The sequence below is a fragment of the Oncorhynchus mykiss genome, chromosome 19, assembly GCF_057628025.1.
Source record: "Oncorhynchus mykiss isolate SJ-2025 chromosome 19, ASM5762802v1, whole genome shotgun sequence".
In the NCBI taxonomy this organism is placed as follows: domain Eukaryota; kingdom Metazoa; phylum Chordata; class Actinopteri; order Salmoniformes; family Salmonidae; genus Oncorhynchus; species Oncorhynchus mykiss.
In genome coordinates this window covers 3957978-3978303 of record NC_143040.1, presented here as the reverse complement: position 1 = coordinate 3978303, position 20326 = coordinate 3957978, and the positions used below count along the sequence as shown (strand labels likewise).

The 20326-nt window shown below is 47.3% G+C and overlaps 2 protein-coding genes across 3 annotated transcripts in view; one reads left to right on the top strand and one right to left on the bottom strand.

Moving 5' to 3' along the window:
* Positions 1-20326, top strand: part of LOC110532970 (protein Dok-7) — a 109724-nt gene that overhangs the window by 74433 nt on the left and 14965 nt on the right. The window lies entirely within an intron of this gene.
* On the bottom strand, positions 4341-18781 carry LOC110532978 (alpha-2-macroglobulin receptor-associated protein). Of its 2 annotated transcripts, none has more exons than XM_090209884.1 (10): positions 18157-18781; positions 17054-17198; positions 12728-12858; positions 11829-11949; positions 9353-9443; positions 9107-9171; positions 8945-9027; positions 8779-8829; positions 6809-6934; positions 4341-6055 (listed from the first exon to the last, which is right to left on the bottom strand). In XM_090209884.1, the coding sequence occupies exons 1-10, from the start codon at positions 18316-18318 to the stop codon at positions 5987-5989; spliced, it is 1044 nt and encodes a 347-aa protein (XP_090066010.1). In that variant the 5' UTR covers positions 18319-18781; the 3' UTR covers positions 4341-5986. The 2 variants fall into 2 exon arrangements, with proteins under 2 accessions (XP_090066010.1, XP_090066011.1); XM_090209885.1 differs by having other exon boundaries at positions 17054-17251; positions 18157-18433.

Sequence of the window (20326 nt, the reverse complement as noted above, 5' to 3'; positions counted from 1 at the left end):
CTAGACATGTTGAAGAGCACCTGACAGAACACAGGCTGGGATTTAATCTAGGCATGTTGAAGAGCACCTGACAGAACACAGGCTGGGATTTAATCTAGGCATGTTGAAGAGCACCTGACAGAACACAGGCTGGGATTTAATCTAGACATGTTGAAGAGCACCTGACAGAACACAGGCTGGGATTTAATCTAGGCATGTTGAAGAGCACCTGACAGAACACAGGCTGGGATTTAATCTAGACATGTTGAAGAGCACCTGACAGAACACAGGCTGGGATTTAATCTAGACATGTTGAAGAGCACCTGACAGAACACAGGCTGGGATTTAATCTAGACATGTTGAAGAGCACCTGACAGAACACAGGCTGGGATTTAATCTAGACATGTTGAAGAGCACCTGACAGAACACAGGCTGGGATTTAATCTAGACATGTTGAAGAGCACCTGACAGAACACAGGCTGGGATTTAATCTAGGCATGTTGAAGAGCACCTGACAGAACACAGGCTGGGATTTAATCTAGGCATGTTGAAGAGCACCTGACAGAACACAGGCTGGGATTTAATCTAGACATGTTGAAGAGCACCGGACAGAACACAGGCTGGGATTTAATCTAGGCATGTTGAAGAGCACCTGACAGAACACAGGCTGGGATTTAATCTAGACATGTTGAAGAGCACCTGACAGAACACAGGCTGGGATTTAATCTAGACATGTTGAAGAGCACCTGACAGAACACAGGCTGGGATTTAATCTAGACATGTTGAAGAGCACCTGACAGAACACAGGCTGGGATTTAATCTAGACATGTTGAAGAGCACCTGACAGAACACAGGCTGGGATTTAATCTAGACATGTTGAAGAGCACCTGACAGAACACAGGCTGGGATTTAATCTAGACATGTTGAAGAGCACCTGACAGAACACAGGCTGGGATTTAATCTAGGCATGTTGAAGAGCACCTGACAGAACACAGGCTGGGATTTAATCTAGACATGTTGAAGAGCACCTGACAGAACACAGGCTGGGATTTAATCTAGACATGTTGAAGAGCACCTGACAGAACACAGGCTGGGATTTAATCTAGACATGTTGAAGAGCACCTGACAGAACACAGGCTGGGATTTAATCTAGACATGTTGAAGAGCACCTGACAGAACACAGGCTGGGATTTAATCTAGGCATGTTGAAGAGCACCTGACAGAACACAGGCTGGGATTTAATCTAGGCATGTTGAAGAGCACCTGACAGAACACAGGCTGGGATTTAATCTAGACATGTTGAAGAGCACCTGACAGAACACAGGCTGGGATTTAATCTAGACATGTTGAAGAGCACCTGACAGAACACAGGCTGGGATTTAATCTAGACATGTTGAAGAGCACCTGACAGAACACAGGCTGGGATTTAATCTAGGCATGTTGAAGAGCACCTGACAGAACACAGGCTGGGATTTAATCTAGGCATGTTGAAGAGCACCGGACAGAACACAGGCTGGGATTTAATCTAGACATGTTGAAGAGCACCTGACAGAACACAGGCTGGGATTCAATCTAGGCATGTTGAAGAGCACCTGACAGAACACAGGCTGGGATTTAATCTAGGCATGTTGAAGAGCACCTGACAGAACACAGGCTGGGATTTAATCTAGACATGTTGAAGAGCACCTGACAGAACACAGGCTGGGATTTAATCTAGACATGTTGAAGAGCACCTGACAGAACACAGGCTGGGATTTAATCTAGGCATGTTGAAGAGCACCTGACAGAACACAGGCTGGGATTTAATCTAGACATGTTGAAGAGCACCTGACAGAACACAGGCTGGGATTTAATCTAGACATGTTGAAGAGCACCTGACAGAACACAGGCTGGGATTTAATCTAGACATGTTGAAGAGCACCTGACAGAACACAGGCTGGGATTTAATCTAGGCATGTTGAAGAGCACCTGACAGAACACAGGCTGGGATTTAATCTAGACATGTTGAAGAGCACCTGACAGAACACAGGCTGGGATTTAATCTAGACATGTTGAAGAGCACCTGACAGAACACAGGCTGGGATTCAATCTAGACATGTTGAAGAGCACCTGACAGAACACAGGCTGGGATTTAATCTAGACATGTTGAAGAGCACCTGACAGAACACAGGCTGGGATTTAATCTAGGCATGTTGAAGAGCACCTGACAGAACACAGGCTGGGATTTAATCTAGACATGTTGAAGAGCACCTGACAGAACACAGGCTGGGATTTAATCTAGACATGTTGAAGAGCACCTGACAGAACACAGGCTGGGATTCAATCTAGACATGTTGAAGAGCACCTGACAGAACACAGGCTGGGATTCAATCTAGGCATGTTGAAGAGCACCTGACAGAACACAGGCTGGGATTTAATCTAGACATGTTGAAGAGCACCTGACAGAACACAGGCTGGGATTTAATCTAGACATGTTGAAGAGCACCTGACAGAACACAGGCTGGGATTTAATCTAGACATGTTGAAGAGCACCTGACAGAACACAGGCTGGGATTTAATCTAGGCATGTTGAAGAGCACCTGACAGAACACAGGCTGGGATTTAATCTAGACATGTTGAAGAGCACCTGACAGAACACAGGCTGGGATTTAATCTAGACATGTTGAAGAGCACCTGACAGAACACAGGCTGGGATTTAATCTAGGCATGTTGAAGAGCACCTGACAGAACACAGGCTGGGATTTAATCTAGACATGTTGAAGAGCACCTGACAGAACACAGGCTGGGATTTAATCTAGACATGTTGAAGAGCACCTGACAGAACACAGGCTGGGATTTAATCTAGACATGTTGAAGAGCACCTGACAGAACACAGGCTGGGATTTAATCTAGACATGTTGAAGAGCACCTGACAGAACACAGGCTGGGATTTAATCTAGACATGTTGAAGAGCACCTGACAGAACACAGGCTGGGATTTAATCTAGACATGTTGAAGAGCACCTGACAGAACACAGGCTGGGATTTAATCTAGACATGTTGAAGAGCACCTGACAGAACACAGGCTGGGATTTAATCTAGGCATGTTGAAGAGCACCTGACAGAACACAGGCTGGGATTTAATCTAGACATGTTGAAGAGCACCTGACAGAACACAGGCTGGGATTTAATCTAGACATGTTGAAGAGCACCTGACAGAACACAGGCTGGGATTTAATCTAGGCATGTTGAAGAGCACCTGACAGAACACAGGCTGGGATTTAATCTAGACATGTTGAAGAGCACCTGACAGAACACAGGCTGGGATTTAATCTAGACATGTTGAAGAGCACCTGACAGAACACAGGCTGGGATTTAATCTAGACATGTTGAAGAGCACCTGACAGAACACAGGCTGGGATTTAATCTAGACATGTTGAAGAGCACCTGACAGAACACAGGCTGGGATTTAATCTAGACATGTTGAAGAGCACCTGACAGAACACAGGCTGGGATTTAATCTAGACATGTTGAAGAGCACCTGACAGAACACAGGCTGGGATTTAATCTAGACATGTTGAAGAGCACCGGACAGTCAACAAAATATAATCCACGCTGGCACCGACATACCTCTGCAAGGCGCATTTGAGCCTAGACCTGAAGAATGAATGAACTACTCAGTTACCACGTCCTAAAGCCTAGACCTGAAGACAGAACTACTCAGATATGCTCCAGGCCCCAGAAACTGGGGGGTTTCGAACCCACAGCCACTCCTGTACAACCAGGTCTCGGAGATTGGTGATCTACACACCCCCTGGTGCCACCAGGAACCCGAACCCTTCGCTCTGTGACCTGTTCAAACTGGATATATCAACCTCTCACACCGGTCTGTTAAGAGTTAAGATGGAAAACAAACGTATCACTGGTGGGATTTGAACTAACAACCATCCGGTTACTGCCGTAGGGTTGAACTAACAACCATCCGGTTACTGCCGTAGGGTTGAACTAACACCCATCTGGTTACTGCCGTAGAATTCAACTAACACCCATCTGGTTACTGCCGTAGGGTTGAACTAACAACCGTCTGGTTACTGCCGTAGGGTCGGAGTCCTCTGAGATACTGAGGCTTCTGGGTGTCTCTAAAGCCATCAGTTCCTGCAGTTTAAAAGAGATCATTAGCGAAGACAGCACTCATAGTTTCCAGTGACTGTTGTTCGTTGTCATGGTGCCAGAAACAGGTTTTATGTTCCATTCCCATGTGAACTACACATGATTCATCAGCAAGGCTTTAAACATATGTTTAGGCCTACAATAGTAATTCTGTTAAATTGTGTTATGCTCATTGTGTACCAATTTCGTCAAAATATCCAGATGACGAGAAAATGGGAGAAAAGGTGTTATTGCTTTTTGGAAAATTTGTTTCGATCTACATTCGATTCATTTTTGTTTATTACAGTGTTTTGCATCTTCAGGATGCCCCGCCCACATGGGCCAATAAGACTGGTTCAAAGACTGCTAACATCGATTTACAATCACGACACTGGTTCTCTCAGTAACTCTCTGATTGGTTAATACAGCCCCTTGTGTTACAGCTTTAATTTAAAATGGATTCAGTTTAGATTATTATATTTTCTCCACTGGGCCTACACACAATACTCCCATCATGTCAAAGTTATATTTTTAGATTATTATTTTGACAAATAAATTGAAAATCTGAAATGTTCATGAGTCAAGTATTCAACCCCATTGTTATAACAAGGCCAATTAAGTGCCGTAGTAAATATGTACTTAAAGCCACATCAGTTACAAGGACTCACTCTGTCTGCAAGGACAGTGTTCAACATGACTGTTGAATGACTTACCTCATCACTCCAACCCCACACATACAGATAATTGTACGGTCCTTCAAATCGAGCTGTGAATTTCAACCACAAAAGACCAGAGAGGTTTTACAATAACCTCGCAAAAAGAAGGGCACCTCATTTTGGTAGATGAATAAAACGCTGAAAGCAGACATTGAATATCAACACACCAAGTCACTGCAAAAGATTCAGGCGTCCGTCCTAACCGAGTTGCCAGAGAGGATGGAAACCGCTCGGGGATTTCACCATTAGGCCAAAGGTCACGGAGGAGTTCTTGAGATTTTCTGATATACCAATGATCCTATGTGTTACTATGGCGATGTCGTCAAATCCACTAATACCACGTGTTACTATGGTGATGTTGTCAAATCCACTGACACCGCGCGTTACTACGGCGACGTCGTCAAATCCACTGATACCGCGCGTTACTACGGCGACGTCGTCGTCAACTCCACTGATACCGCGCGTTACTACGGCGACGCAGCTATTTCCCTAGAAAAGGTTCGATGGTGGTAATATGTGGTCGTCTCAAATACTTTCAGAATAAAACTCTTGATCAAAGTTAGTAGGTGTTTGATCAAGAACGTACAGGGGGCTCTGGTCTAAAGTAGTGCACTATGTAGGGAATAGGGTGACATTTGGTACACGGGCATAATCAGATGTACCTACAGTAGGGATATATATACACATATTTACACAGAACAAGTAGTGGCACTGAAAGACACGTTCTCCATCCCAAATGGTACCCTATTCCCGACACAGTGCACTACTTCCATAGGGCCCCTGGTCAAACGTAGTGCACTATGTAGGGAATAGGGTGCCATTTGAGATTAGAAGCAGGCTCATCATTATTCAAATGGAACATGATCACAAATGAGATTTACGCGGAAAAACACTGATTTCATTAAAAGTAGTCTACAAAAGAGCGATGTGGACGGAAGTGTGTGTGTGTGTGTGTATATATATATAGACGGGCAGATTAGCAGTTCATCGTAGGGTTGTCATGACAGCAGCATCGCCACTCTGAACCACTGTGGCAAGAAAAACACGAAGCAAGACTTAATTTGTTGTTTCGAGTCCCGATGTTGAAAACACACAGCCTTCTGCCCCCCCCCTCCCCCCCAGGGCCTTCTGTCCCCCCCCCCAGGGCCTCGTCTGAGTAACCCCTTACAGTTCGTTACGGTCCAGTCCTTTACGGGAGATCTTGCTGGTTAAATCCTGCATGTGCTTCTTCATCTGAGAGAGAAAGAGAGAGAGAGAGGCGTTACAACAAATCTCTCTAGTCTTCTCTGCCAGGTTATTGTCTCTTTAGTCTTCTCTGCCAGGTTATTGTCTCTCTAGTCTTCTCTGCCAGGTTATGGTCTCTCTAGTCTTCTCTGCCAGGTTATGGTCTCTCTAGTCTTCTCTGCCAGGTTATGGTCTCTCTAGTCTTCTCTGCCAGGTTATGGTCTCTCTAGTCTTCTCTGCCAGGTTATGGTCTCTCTAGTCTTCTCTGCCAGGTTATGGTCTCTCTAGTCTTCTCTGCCAGGTTATGGTCTCTCTAGTCTTCTCTGCCAGGTTATGGTCTCTCTAGTCTTCTCTGCCAGGTTATTGTCTCTCTGGTCTTCTCTGCCAGGTTACTGTCTCTCTGGTCTTCTCTGCCAGGTTATGGTCTCTAGTCTTCTCTGCCAGGTTATTGTCTCTAGTCTTCTCTGCCAGGTTATTGTCTCTCTGGTCTTCTCTGCCAGGTATCGTCTCTCTCCTACCTTGTATCCCATCTCTCTGGTCTTCTCGGCCAGGTTATTGTCTCTCTCCTATCTTGCACCACATCTCTCTAGTCTTCTCGGCCAGGTTATTGTATCCCATCTCCCTGGTCTTCTCGGCCAGGTTATTGTATCTCTCCTACCTTGTATCCCATCTCTCTAGTCTTCTCTGCCAGGTTATTGTATCTCTCCTACCTTGTATCCCATCTCCCTGGTCTTCTCTGCCAGGTTATTGTATCTCTCCTACCTTGTATCCCATCTCTCTGGTCTTCTCGGCCAGGTTATTGTATCTCTCCTGGTTTCTCAGGATGTGGTCGTTGTCTCCTAGAGCTTCTACATGTCTCAGCTTCTTGTGGGATAACTCCAACTGTTCCTGAGAGGGGGAGGGAGGAAGGAGAGGAGAGGGAGAGAGAGGCAGGGGGGAGAGGGAAGAGCAGGGAGGAGAGAGGGAAGAGAGAGAATCAGGGAGGAGAGAGGGAAGAGAGAGAATCAGGGAGGAGAGAGGGAAGAGAGAGAATCAGAGAGGAGAGAGAGGGAGGGAGGAGAAAGTGAGTGGTCCTATCCCAAATGGACCCTACGCCCTAGGCACTTGCTTGGTGAAAGCACCATATTGCTTACACCTGTCAAACCCTCTCAGATCTCTAAGTGCCTTATGGGCCCATTTGGGACATCAAGCGAGGTGAATAAAAGACAGTGTATTCAGACCTTCACTTTTCCACATTTTGTTACGTTACATCCTTATTCTAAAATGGATTGAGTAATCAACAATTCCCAAATCTTTGCAAATGTAAATAACATTTTAAAAAACTGAAATACATTAATTATTCAAACCCTTCACTATGAGACTCTAAATGGAGCTCAGGTGCATCCTGTTTCCATTGATCTTTCTTGAGATGTTTCCACAACTTGATTGGAGTCCACCTGTGGTAAATTCAATTGATTGGACGTGATTTGGAAAGGCACACACCTGTCTATATAAAGGTCCCACAGTTGACAGTGCATGTCAGAGCAAAAACCAAGCCATAAGGTCGAAGGAATTGTCAGTAGAGCGCCGAGACAGGATTGTGTCGAGGCACAGATCTGGGGAAGGGTACCAAAACATTTATGCTGCATTGAAGGTCCCCAAGAACACAGTGGCCTCCATCATTCTCAAATGGAAGGAGTTTGGAACCAAGACTCTTCATAGAGCTGGCCACCCGGCCAAACTGACCAATCGGGGGAGAAGGGCCCTGGTCAAGGAGGTGACCAAGAACCCGAGGGTCACTCTGACGAAGCTCTAGAGTTCCTCTGTGGAGATGGGAGAACCTTCCAGAAGGACAACCATCTCTGCAGCACTCCACCAACCAGGCCTTTATGGTAGAGTGGCCAGACGGAAGCCACTCCTCAGTAAAAGGAACATGACAGCCCGCTTGGTGTTTGCCAAAAGGCATCTAAAGATTCCCAGACCATGAACAACAAGTCTGGAGGAAACCTGGCAACATCCCTACGGTGAAGCATGGAGGTGGCAGCATCATGCTGAGGGGATGTTTTTCAGCAGCAGGGACTGGGAGACTAGTCAGGATCAAGGCAAAGATGAACGGAGTGAAGTACAGAGAGATCCTTGATGAAAACCTGCTCCAGAGCAGTCAGGACCTGAGACTGGGGTGAAGATTCACCGTCCAACAGGAAAACGACCCTAAGCACACAGCCAAGACAACACAGGAGTGGCTTCGGGACAAGTCTCTGAATGTCCTTGAGTGGCCCAGCAAGGGCCCGGACTTGAACATGATCAAACATCTCTGGAGAGACCTGAAAATAGCTGTGCAGCAACTCTCCCCATCCAACCTGACAGAGCTTGAGAGGATCTGCAGAGAAGAATGGGAGATACTCCCCAAATACAGGTGTACCGAGCTTGTAGCATCACACCCAAGGCTGTAATCGCTGCCAAAGGTGCTTCAACAAAGTACTGAGTAAAGGGTCTGAATACTTATGCAAATGTCATATTTTAGTTTTTTTTGCTTTGTCATTATGGGGCATTGTGATGTCATTATGGGGTATTGTGATGTCATTATGGGGTATTGTGATGTCATTATCGGGTATTGTGATGTCATTATGGGGCATTGTGATGTCATTATGGGGTATTGTGATGTCATTATGGGGTATTGTGATGTCATTATCGGGTATTGTGTGTAGGTCGATGAGGGAAAAAAACTGATTGATTAATAATTGATTGGTTACCTGGTAGTGGCTGTGCTTCTCTACCTTGGTCTCAAAGTGCTTCAGTTCCTCCTGATCACACACACACACACAGGGAGAGACACACCCAAACCGGACAGAACATTATGATCCAGACTGTGAAAAGTGATCACTTTAAAACAGATATGGAAAGAAAACACACACACACCTTGAGCGAGTCCAGTTCATCCCCAGTCAGGTTGGCTCTCTGTGCCATCTCCCACAGCTCTATCACCCTGGGCTCTTTAAACTCTGGAGAGGAGGGAGGGGGACATCACAACTAGTCACACTCAACTGTGTGTGTGTGTGTGTGTGTGTGTGTACCACTCACCGCTGTCCTCGCTGAAGCCTTCGTGGCTGAGTTTCCTCAGGCGTTCAAAGCCCTGGTTCAGATCCCTACACACACACACACACACACACACACCATTAAAACACACACACCGTTAAAACACACACACACACACCATTAAAGCACACAAACAACCTTAAAAACGCACACACACACACACACACAACGTTAATGCACACACACCGTTAAAACACACAGGACACACACACACACAGCGTTAATACACACCTCATCTTGTCCTTCAGGTCGGTGTGTTTCTGATGCAGGACATGTTGTTTAACTTCCCCTTCTAATGGAGAGATCACATTCTTATGGATCTCTATAGAGGGGGGGGGGGGGGGGGGGGTGGAGAGAGATGGGGGAGGGGGAGGGGATGGAGAGAGATGAGGGAGGGGATGGAGAGAGATGGGGGAGGGGATGGAGAGAGATGGGGGAGGGGATGGAGAGAGATGGGGAGGGGATGGAGTGAGATGGGGAGGGGATGGAGTGAGATGAGGGAGGGGATGGAGAGAGATGGGGGAGGGGATGGAGAGAGATGAGGGAGGGGATGGAGAGAGATGAGGGAGGGGATGGAGAGAGATGAGGGAGGGGATGGAGAGAGATGAGGGAGGGGATGGAGAGAGATGAGGGAGGGGATGGAGAGAGATGGGGGAGGGGGAGGGGATGGAGAGAGATGGGGGAGGGGATGGAGAGAGATGGGGAGGGGATGGAGAGAGATGGGGGAGGGGATGGAGAGAGATGAGGGAGGGGATGGAGAGAGATGAGGGAGGGGATGGAGAGAGATGGGGGAGGGGATGGAGAGAGATGGGGAGGGGATGGAGAGAGATGGGGGAGGGGATGGAGAGAGATGAGGGAGGGGATGGAGAGAGATGAGGGAGGGGATGGAGAGAGATGAGGGAGGGGATGGAGAGAGATGAGGGAGGGGATGGAGAGAGATGAGGGAGGGGATGGAGAGAGATGAGGGAGGGGATGGAGAGAGATGAGGGAGGGGATGGAGAGAGATGAGGGAGGGGATGGAGAGAGATGAGGGAGGGGATGGAGAGAGATGAGGGAGGGGATGGAGAGAGATGAGGGAGGGGATGGAGAGAGATGAGGGAGGGGATGGAGAGAGATGGGGGAGGGGATGGAGAGAGATGGGGGAGGGGATGGAGAGAGATGGGGGAGGGGATGGAGAGAGATGGGGGAGGGGATGGAGAGAGATGGGGAGGGGATGGAGAGAGATGAGGGAGGGGATGGAGAGAGATGAGGGAGGGGATGGAGAGAGATGAGGGAGGGGATGGGAAGAGGGAGGGAGGGGATTGGAGGAGGGAGGGAGGGGATTGGAGGAGGGAGGGAGGGGATTGGAGGAGGGAGGAACGCGATTGGAGGAGAGAGGAACGGATGAGGAGGGAGAGAAGGACGGGATTGGAGGAGGGAGGGATGAGGGAGGGACGGATGAGGAGGGAGAGACGGACGGGATTGGAGGAGAGACGGACAAGATTGGAGGAGGGAGGGACGGATGAGGGAGAGAAGGACGGGATTGGAGGAGGGAGGGACGGATGAGGAGGGAGAGAAGGACGGGATTGGAGGAGAGTGGGACGGATGGATGAGGAGGGAGAGAAGGATGAGGAGGGAGAGAAGGACGAGGAGGGAGAGAAGGACGAGGAGGGAGAGAAGGACGAGGAGGGAGAGAAGGACGAGGAGGGAGAGAAGGACGAGGAGGGAGAGAAGGACGAGGAGGGAGAGAAGGACGAGGAGGGAGAGACGGACGGGATTGGATGAGGGAGAGAAGGACGGGATTGGAGGAGGGAGGGACGGATGAGGAGGGAGAGAAGACAGACAGGGAGACAATCAACAAATACATGAAGGTCGTTTAGCAGACAGTGGTATTCAGAGTGACTAACTGTTGGTGGAGAAAACCACTACAATCACTGCCACTACTAACTTTCATCAATAAAACAGCTGTCAACAAAACCAAAAGTAATATTTCACACAATCACCAGCTGTCAAACAACTACATTATAATTCAACCTAAACCAAGTGACAGTTCATCACTGGGTAACACTGACAATCACTAGGGGAGAGAAGAGGAGAAGAGAGGAGAGGAGAGGAGAGGAGAGAGAGGAGAGAGACGAGAGGAGGAGAGGAGAGAGAGAGGAGGAGAAGAGAGAGAGAGGAGAGAGGAGAGAGAGAGAGAGAGGAGAGAGAGAGGGGAGAGGAGAGGAGAGAGAGGAGAAGAGAGGAGAGGAGTGCTTCTACACCTGCATTGCTTGCTGTTTGGGGTTTTAGGCTGGGTTTCTGTACAGCACTTTGAGATATCAGCTGATGTACGAAGGGCTATATAAATACATTTGATTTGATTTGAGAAGAGAGGAGAGAGAGAGAAGAGAGGAGAGAGAGGAGAGAGAGGAGAGGAGAAGAGAGGAGGAGAGAGAGAGAGGAGAGAGAGAGGAGAGAGAGGAGAAGAGAGGAGAGAGGAGAGGAGAGGAGAAGAGAGGAGAAGAGAGGAGAAGAGAGAGAGGAGAGAGAGGAGAGGAGAAGAGAGGAGAGAGAGGAGAGGAGAGGAGAGAAATAGAGAGAGGAGAAGAGAGGAGAGAGAGGCAGAGAGGAGAGCGGAGAGGAGAGGAGAGAGGAGAGGAGAGGAGAGAGGAGAGGAGAAGAGAGGAGAGAGACAGAGGCAGAACGACAGACAAAAGAGAAGAACGAGCGTAAAAAGCCCTCTCACCCTCCGTGCGGCTGACGGTATCCATGACGATGTTGTACTCGCTGATCTTGTCCTTGTGGTGTTGAAACTCCCTCTTCAGACTCTGCATCTCCTCCTCTGAGAACTTACCAGAACTCTTAGCCTGTAGGGAAACATTTCCACTACACTGTTAGAAGGAAGAATGAGGACAAGTCGCCCCAAAATGGCTTCTTGGGTTGTTAACTGGGGTGAAATCCATAGAGGGAGAGAAACTGAAGACAAGTTGCCCCAAAATGACTTATTGGGTTGTAAACTGGGGTGAAATCCATAGAGGGAGAGAAACTGAAGACAAGTTGCCCCAAAATGACTTCTTGGGTTGTAAACTGGGGTGAAAGCCATAGAGGGAAAGAAACTGAGCACCTTCATCCCCAAAATGGACGCTGTTATACTGAAACTGGCTGTGCGTCCCAATCATATCACCTTTCTCCTGAAGTGTTCACTCGTTCACTACTTCCCACTAATCTAAAGCCATTGGGTTGGTGGAGGCGTGGCCTAGGGGGAGTTATTACCATATTTCTGGTCACTGATTTGAAAGGAAATGACTGGTAAGAGAAGAGAACAAGTGCCCTCCCCCCACCACCCCGTCCCCCCCTCCTCCTCCCACCCTGTCCCCCCCTCCCTCCTCCTCCTCCCACCCCGTCCGACCCTCCTCCCCCCCCCCCCCCACCCCGTCCCCCCCTCCTCCTCCCACCCCGTCCGACCCTCCTCCTCCCCCCCACCCGTCCCTCCCTCCTCCTCCCCCCACCCCGTCCGACCCTCCTCCTCCCCCCCACGCGTCCCTCCCTCCTCCTCCCTCCTCCCTCCACCCCGTCCGACCCTCCTCCTCACCTCACCCCACCCCTCCCTCCTCCTCCTCCCTCCCTCCCACCCCCCTCTCTCACCTTATTCCACAGTTTGTCCAGTCTGGGGTCATCAAACATGTCTCCTTCTCTGATGTCATGGTCCTTCAGGTTGTTAGATTCTAGAGGTCTGGTGTCCTTCTTCCCATCCATCCCATACTTAGCCAGGATCACTGGGGTGGGGGGAGACACAAAATGGACGCCAGTTAACCATACTATCCCATACTTAGCCAGGATCACTGGGGTGGAGGGGAGACACAAAATGGACACCAGTTAACCATACTATCCCATACTTAGCCAGGATCACTGGGGTGGAGGGGAAGACACAAAATGGACGCCAGTTAACCATACTATCCCATACTTAGCCAGGATCACTGGGGTGGAGGGGAGACACAAAATGGACGCCAGTTAACCATACTATCCCATACTTAGCCAGGATCACTGGGGTGGAGGAGAAGACACAAAATGGACGCCAGTAAACCATACTATCCCATACTTAGCCAGGATCACTGGGGTGGAGGGGAAGACACAAAATGGCATCCGGTTGGCGTTTCCACTCACTACCAAATATGGTGATGAGAGGAAGCCCAGTGGCCGGCGGTGGCGGAAGGTGGAGATGGGAGGATTTTGGACGACGTTCTGCTCATTATCTCATCGATTAAACATTTGATCTCGATACAGTTCTCTGTTACCCCAAATTACAATCTGTTATTTAACAGAGTGGACTAAGTTTTGTAGACTTCATTCATTGTTAAAGTTTTTTTTTTAAAGTAAAATAGTTGTTTATAAAGGAGTTAATTAAGGGTTGAATTTAGTTATTGCACACATGCACTTCAGAGTAGGCGTTCCCTAACACAAATATGCAAATACATGCTAGAAAGAGCCCAATAGGATCTCGCTAGCTCGTGTTTGGCTCTGCCCACTATGATTAGTGCCACCCCCCCATTGGAAATGGGAATATAGAATATATACCACGGCTAAGGGCTGTTCTTAGGCCCAACTCACACCTTCCCCAAGGCCTTCACACCCCTGAGACATTATAACAAGCCACACACCTTCCCCAAGGCCTTCACACCCCTGAGACATTATAACAAGCCACACACCTTCCCCAAGGCCTTCACACCCCTGAGACATTATAACAAGCCACACACCTTCCCCAAGGCCTTCACACCCCCACCACATTATAACAAGCCACACACCTTCCCCAAGGCCTTCACACCCCTGAGACATTATAACAAGCCACACACCTTCCCCAAGGCCTTCACACCCCTGAGACATTATAACAAGCCACACACCTTCCCCAAGGCCTTCACACCCCTGAGACATTATAACAAGCCACACACCTTCCCCAAGGCCTTCACACCCCTGAGACATTATAACAAGCCACACACCTTCCCCAATGCCTTCACACCCCTGAGACATTATAACAAGCCACACACCTTCCCCAAGGCCTTCACACCCCTGAGACATTATAACAAGCCACACACCTTCCCCAAGGCCTTCACACCCCTGAGACATTATAACAAGCCACACACCTTCCCCAAGGCCTTCACACCCCTGAGACATTATAACAAGCCACACACCTTCCCCAAGGCCTTCACACCCCTGAGACATTATAACAAGCCACACACCTTCCCCAAGGCCTTCACACCCCTGAGACATTATAACAAGCCACACACCTTCCCCAAGGCCTTCACACCCCTGAGACATTATAACAAGCCACACACCTTCCCCAAGGCCTTCACACCCCTGAGACATTATAACAAGCCACACACCTTCCCCAAGGCCTTCACACCCCTGAGACATTATAACAAGCGACACACCTTCCCCAAGGCCTTCACACCCCTGAGACATTATAACAAGCCACACACCTTCCTCAAGGCCTTCACACCCCAACAAGTCACACACCTTCCCCAAGGCCTTCACACCCCTGAGACATTATAACAAGCCACACACCTTCCCCAAGGTCTTCACACCCTGAGACATTATAACAAGCCACACACCTTCCCCAAGGCCTTCACACCCCTGAGACATTATAACAAGCCACACATCTTCCCCAAGGCCTTCACACCCCTGAGACATTATAACAAGCCACACACCTTCCTCAAGGCCTTCACACCCCAACAAGTCACACACCTTCCCCAAGGCCTTCACACCCCTGAGACATTATAACAAGCCACACCTTCCCCAAGGCCTTCACACCCCTGAGACATTATAACAAGCCACACACCTTCCCCAAGGCCTTCACACCCCTGAGACATTATAACAAGCCACACACCTTCCCCAAGGCCTTCACACCCCTGAGACATTATAACAAGCCACACACCTTCCCCAAGGCCTTCACACCCCTGAGACATTATAACAAGCCACACACCTTCCTCAAGGCCTTCACACCCCAACAAGTCACACACCTTCCCCAAGGCCTTCACACCCCTGAGACATTATAACAAGCCACACCTTCCCCAAGGCCTTCACACCCCTGAGACATTATAACAAGCCACACACCTTCCCCAAGGCCTTCACACCCCTGAGACATTATAACAAGCCACACACCTTCCCCAAGGCCTTCACACCCCTGAGACATTATAACAAGCCACACACCTTCCCCAAGGCCTTCACACCCCTGAGACATTATAACAAGCCACACACCTTCCCCAAGGCCTTCACACCCCTGAGACATTATAACAAGCCACACACCTTCCTCAAGGCCTTCACACCCCTGAGACATTATAACAAGCCACACACCTTCCCCAAGGCCCTTTCTGCTTTTTTAAAGCAGCTCTGTCTCTCTCTAGAAAATCTGCTGTTTATAAAGCAGCCCTGTCTCTCTCTAGAAAACCAACTGTTTATAAAGCAGCTCTGTCTCTCTCTAGAAAACCAACTGTTTATAAAGCAGCTCTGTCTCTCTCTAGAAAACCAACTGTTTATAAAGCAGCTCTGTCTCTAGAAAATCTACTGTTTATAAAGCAGCTCTGTCTCTCTCTAGAAAACCAACTGTTTATAAAGCAGCTCTGTCTCTCTAGAAAACCAACTGTTTATAAAGCAGCTCTGTCTCTCTCTAGAAAACCAACTGTTTATAAAGCAGCTCTGTCTCTCTCTAGAAAACCAACTGTTTATAAAGCAGCTCTGTCTCTCTCTAGAAAACCAACTGTTTATAAAGCAGCTCTGTCTCTCTCTAGAAAACCAACTGTTTATAAAGCAGCTCTGTCTCTCTCTAGAAAACCAACTGTTTATAAAGCAGCTCTGTCTCTCTCTAGAAAACCAACTGTTTATAAAGCAGCTCTGTCTCTCTCTAGAAAACCAACTGTTTATAAAGCAGCTCTGTCTCTCTCTAGACAATCTACTGTTTATAAAGCAGCTCTGTCTCTCTCTAGAAAACCAACTGTTTATAAAGCAGCTCTGTCTCTCTCTAGACAATCTACTGTTTATAAAGCAGCTCTGTCTCTCTAGAAAACCAACTGTTTATAAAGCAGCTCTGTCTCTCTCTAGACAATCTACTGTTTATAAAGCAGCTCTCTGTCTCTCTCTAGAAAACCAACTGTTTATAAAGCAGCTCTGTCTCTCTCTAGAAAACCAACTGTTTATAAAGCAGCTCTGTCTCTCTCTAGAAAACCAACTGTTTATAAAGCAGCTCTGTCTCTCTCTAGACAATCTACTGTTTATAAAGCAGCTCTGTCTCTCTCTAGACAATCTACTGTTTATAAAGCAGCTCTGTCTCTCTCTAGAAAACCAACTGTTTATAAAGCAGCTCTGTCTCTCTCTAGACAATCTACTGTTTATAAAGCAGCTCTGTCTCTCTAGAAAACCAACTGTTTATAAAGCAGCTCTGTCTCTCTCTAGACAATCTACTGTTTATAAAGCAGCTCTCTGTCTCTCTCTAGAAAACCAACTGTTTATAAAGCAGCTCTGTCTCTCTCTAGAAAACCAACTGTTTATAAAGCAGCTCTGTCTCTCTCTAGAAAACCAACTGTTTATAAAGCAGCTCTGTCTCTCTCTAGACAATCTACTGTTTATAAAGCAGCTCTGTCTCTCTCTAGACAATCTACTGTTTATAAAGCAGCTCTGTCTCTCTCTAGAAAACCAACTGTTTATAAAGCAGCTCTGTCTCTCTCTAGACAATCTACTGTTTATAAAGCTCTAGTTTAAGTGGTGTTATTTACACCAAGTAGTGTTATTTACACAACCCCCCCCCCCTCCTAGTCCTTCCCTCTCTCTCCATCAGTCAGGTAGGTAGTTTAAGTAGTTATTTAAAACCATCCTCCCTTCTAGTCTCTCTCTCCCCTCCATCCATCCCTCTCTCTCACCGTTGAAGCCACGTCGTAGCTTGGCCTCTCTCTCACCCACCCCCTCCATCCATCCATCTCTCACCGTTGAAGCCACGTCGTAGCTTGGCCTCTCTCTCTCCATTCTCATCCATCCCTTCTGCCTTAGACTTCTTCCACTGTAATTCATCTTTCTCCTGGATCTTCAGATCACTGTGGAGCTCTGCCTGACGCACTGGGGGCAACTGCATCTAGAGGAAGGAGAGAGACTGGTGTTAGACTGGAGCACTGGGGGCAACTGCATCTAGAGGAAGGAAGGAGAGAGGGATGGATGGAGCGAAAGAGAGAGACTGGTGTTAGACTGGAGCACTGGGGACAACTGCATCTAGACACGGCGGGATGATGAGAGAGAGGGGTGGATGGAAAAGAAAGGGAGAGAGGATGGAGGAGGGAAAGGGAGAGAGGGATGGAGGAGGGAAAGAGGATGGAGGAGGGAAAGAGGATGGAGGAGGGAAAGAGGATGGAGGAGGGAAAGGTAGAGAGGATGGAGGAGGGAAAGGGAGAGAGGATGGAGGAGAGAGGATGGAGGAGGGAAAGGGAGAGAGGATGGAGGAGGGAAAAGGAGAGAGGATGGAGGAGGGAAAGAGGATGGAGGAGGGAAAGGGAGAGAGGATGGAGGAGGGAAAGGGAGAGAGGATGGAGGAGGGAAAGGGAGAGAGGATGGAGGAGGGAAAGGGAGAGAGGATGGAGGAGGGAAAGGGAGAGAGGATGGAGGAGGGAAAGGGAGAGAGGATGGAGGAGGGAAAGGGAGAGAGGATGGAGGAGGGAAAGGGAGAGAGGATGGAGGAGGGAAAGGGAGAGAGGATGGAGGAGGGAAAGGGAGAGAGGATAGAGGAAGTGTAGTGTGTGTCTCGTCTGTGTGTGAGAGAAATCGGTTCCTTAAAGTACCCGGGTACAATCAGACCTCAGCCATCTCTAACTACTTCAACGTTACTTGATTGGCATAGGTAGCTAAATCAGCTAAGGTAACTGTTAGCTAGCTAAGTTAGCTAAACAAAATGTTGGATAGACCAAGGAAGTGTAGACAAAACGTTATCTAACTTTTGGACTCCACTAGGACCAGATAACGAAGACAATTCACTCTCGACTGTCTTAATATTTAAGTAAAACAAAGCTAAACTATAATAATAGCATGACTTGACTTCTTACCCTGGTCGCTTTCTCCCACACCTGGTTGAGTTTAGCTATCCTAAATTCCACCGTGCTCTTACCGTCCACGGACGGTTTCTGATCGTTCATTTCTCGAGAATACTTTCCTGCAATCGCCCCGACTGCGAGACACAACACCGCGAATAAACAACCGAACTTCATTTTTGCACCGTACCGGAAAATGGATGGAATAAATCTTAAAAATGAAACGCAATTTCAGAGCTACGGTCTATCTAACTCCGAGTACTTCAAGTCATGTGTTTAGAAGAGGCGGACGCGTCCTGAACTGCATTATGGGATATGTAGTTTTAAAACAACTATAAACTGGGTTTACACTTCTGGGGAAAGGGTTTGTAAACATACAATACCCACAATGCACCTCGTCATCGTCTCCTAGTAACGGTGGATGTGGGAGGCTTTGAGCAAATAGGAATCATCCACGCGTTGGATTGAAAAGGGATTTAGGGTTTAGCAATTTTACACCACACAGGCATAATTACATGTTGGCTAGCTTTCACACATGAAACAGCCTACTCAAGCAGTAATAAGTCACCCATTTTGTGTTAACCATTTAGTTTACTAAACTAGGTATTGATTGGCGCCTGCACACACACACACACACAAAGTTGTCTATGTTGGTTTACACAACTACACGTTGCCATGGCGCCCTAGCAGCCTAAGCACAGAGCTCATGTACATGGTAAATTATTTATGTGTTTTTAAATTGTGTTTTTAAATATTTGCAGATGGACTGGCAGCTTGCTAGTTGTTTTTGTTTGAATGATGCATCTGTACCAGCTTTGTTGTTGTTTCACCCTTGGCTGCCTGTTCCTGGTCTTTTGAAAACTCAGGAGTCACCTGAAGCACTAGAGGAATGGTAGAGGGCTCGTAGTGAGGACGACTGGCTACTACTCTGAACTGTGTGGTGAACTTTCTGGTGCCCAGAGCTGCTGAGACATCAAGTGGGTGCTACTCAGAGGGAAGGAGGACACTCAGGCTGATTCCCAGAGTAGCCCTCTACAAAGATCATCACTAGACTGTTCATCAACCACCTTCCTCTGATCATGATATGTCCCTCTCCATCTTTTAGAGGATGCATGAACTCAAAGACTTGGCCTCTATTGGCTGACCTAATTATCGTTAGACTTGGCCTCTATTGGTTGACCTAATTATCGTTAGACTTGGCCTCTATTGGTTGACCTAATTATCGTTAGACTTGGCCTCTATTGGTTGACCTAATTATAGTTAGGTCAACCAATAGAGGCAAAGTCTAACAATAATTAGGAAATTCATGATGATGTACTGGTTGTTCTATCTCTAGTTAGACTACTCATGTACTGGTTGTTCTAACTCTAGTTAGACTACTCATGTACTGGTTGTTCTAACTAGTTAGACTACTCATGTACTGGTTGTTCTAACTCTAGTTAGACTACTCATGTACTGGTTGTTCTAACTCTAGTTAGACTACTCATGTACTGGTTGTTCTAACTCTAGTTAGACTACTCATGTACTGGTTGTTCTAACTCTAGTTAGACTACTCATGTACTGGTTGTTCTAACTCTAGTTAGACTACTCATGTACTGGTTGTTCTAACTCTAGTTAGACTACTCATGTACTGGTTGTTTTAACTCTAGTTAGACTACTCATGTACTGGTTGTTCTAACTAGTTAGACTACTCATGTACTGGTTGTTCTAACTCTAGTTAGACTACTCCTGTACTGGTTGATCTAAATATAGTTAGACTACTCATGTACTGGTTGTTCTAACTCTAGTTAGACTACTCATGTACTGGTTGTTCTAACTCTAGTTAGACTACTCATGTACTGGTTGTTCTAACTCTAGTTAGACTACTCATGTACTGGTTGATCTAACTATAGTTAGACTACTCATGTACTGGTTGTTCTAACTCTAGTTAGACTACTCATGTACTGGTTGTTAGTTTTTTTTTTGCGTTTAAAGTGCTTTGAGATTCTTATGAACAGTGCTATAGAAATATAATAAATGATTATTATAATGATTATTATTCTGACTGTATTTGCATTGTTACCCAATAATATGCCTGAGAATCGACCAACCCATTCCAGATTCCGAACCACAATCTTAGAACCATTTATTGCAGCATCACAATGGCCCGGTAACCAAAACAAAAGAACCCTTCTATTCCTCTACA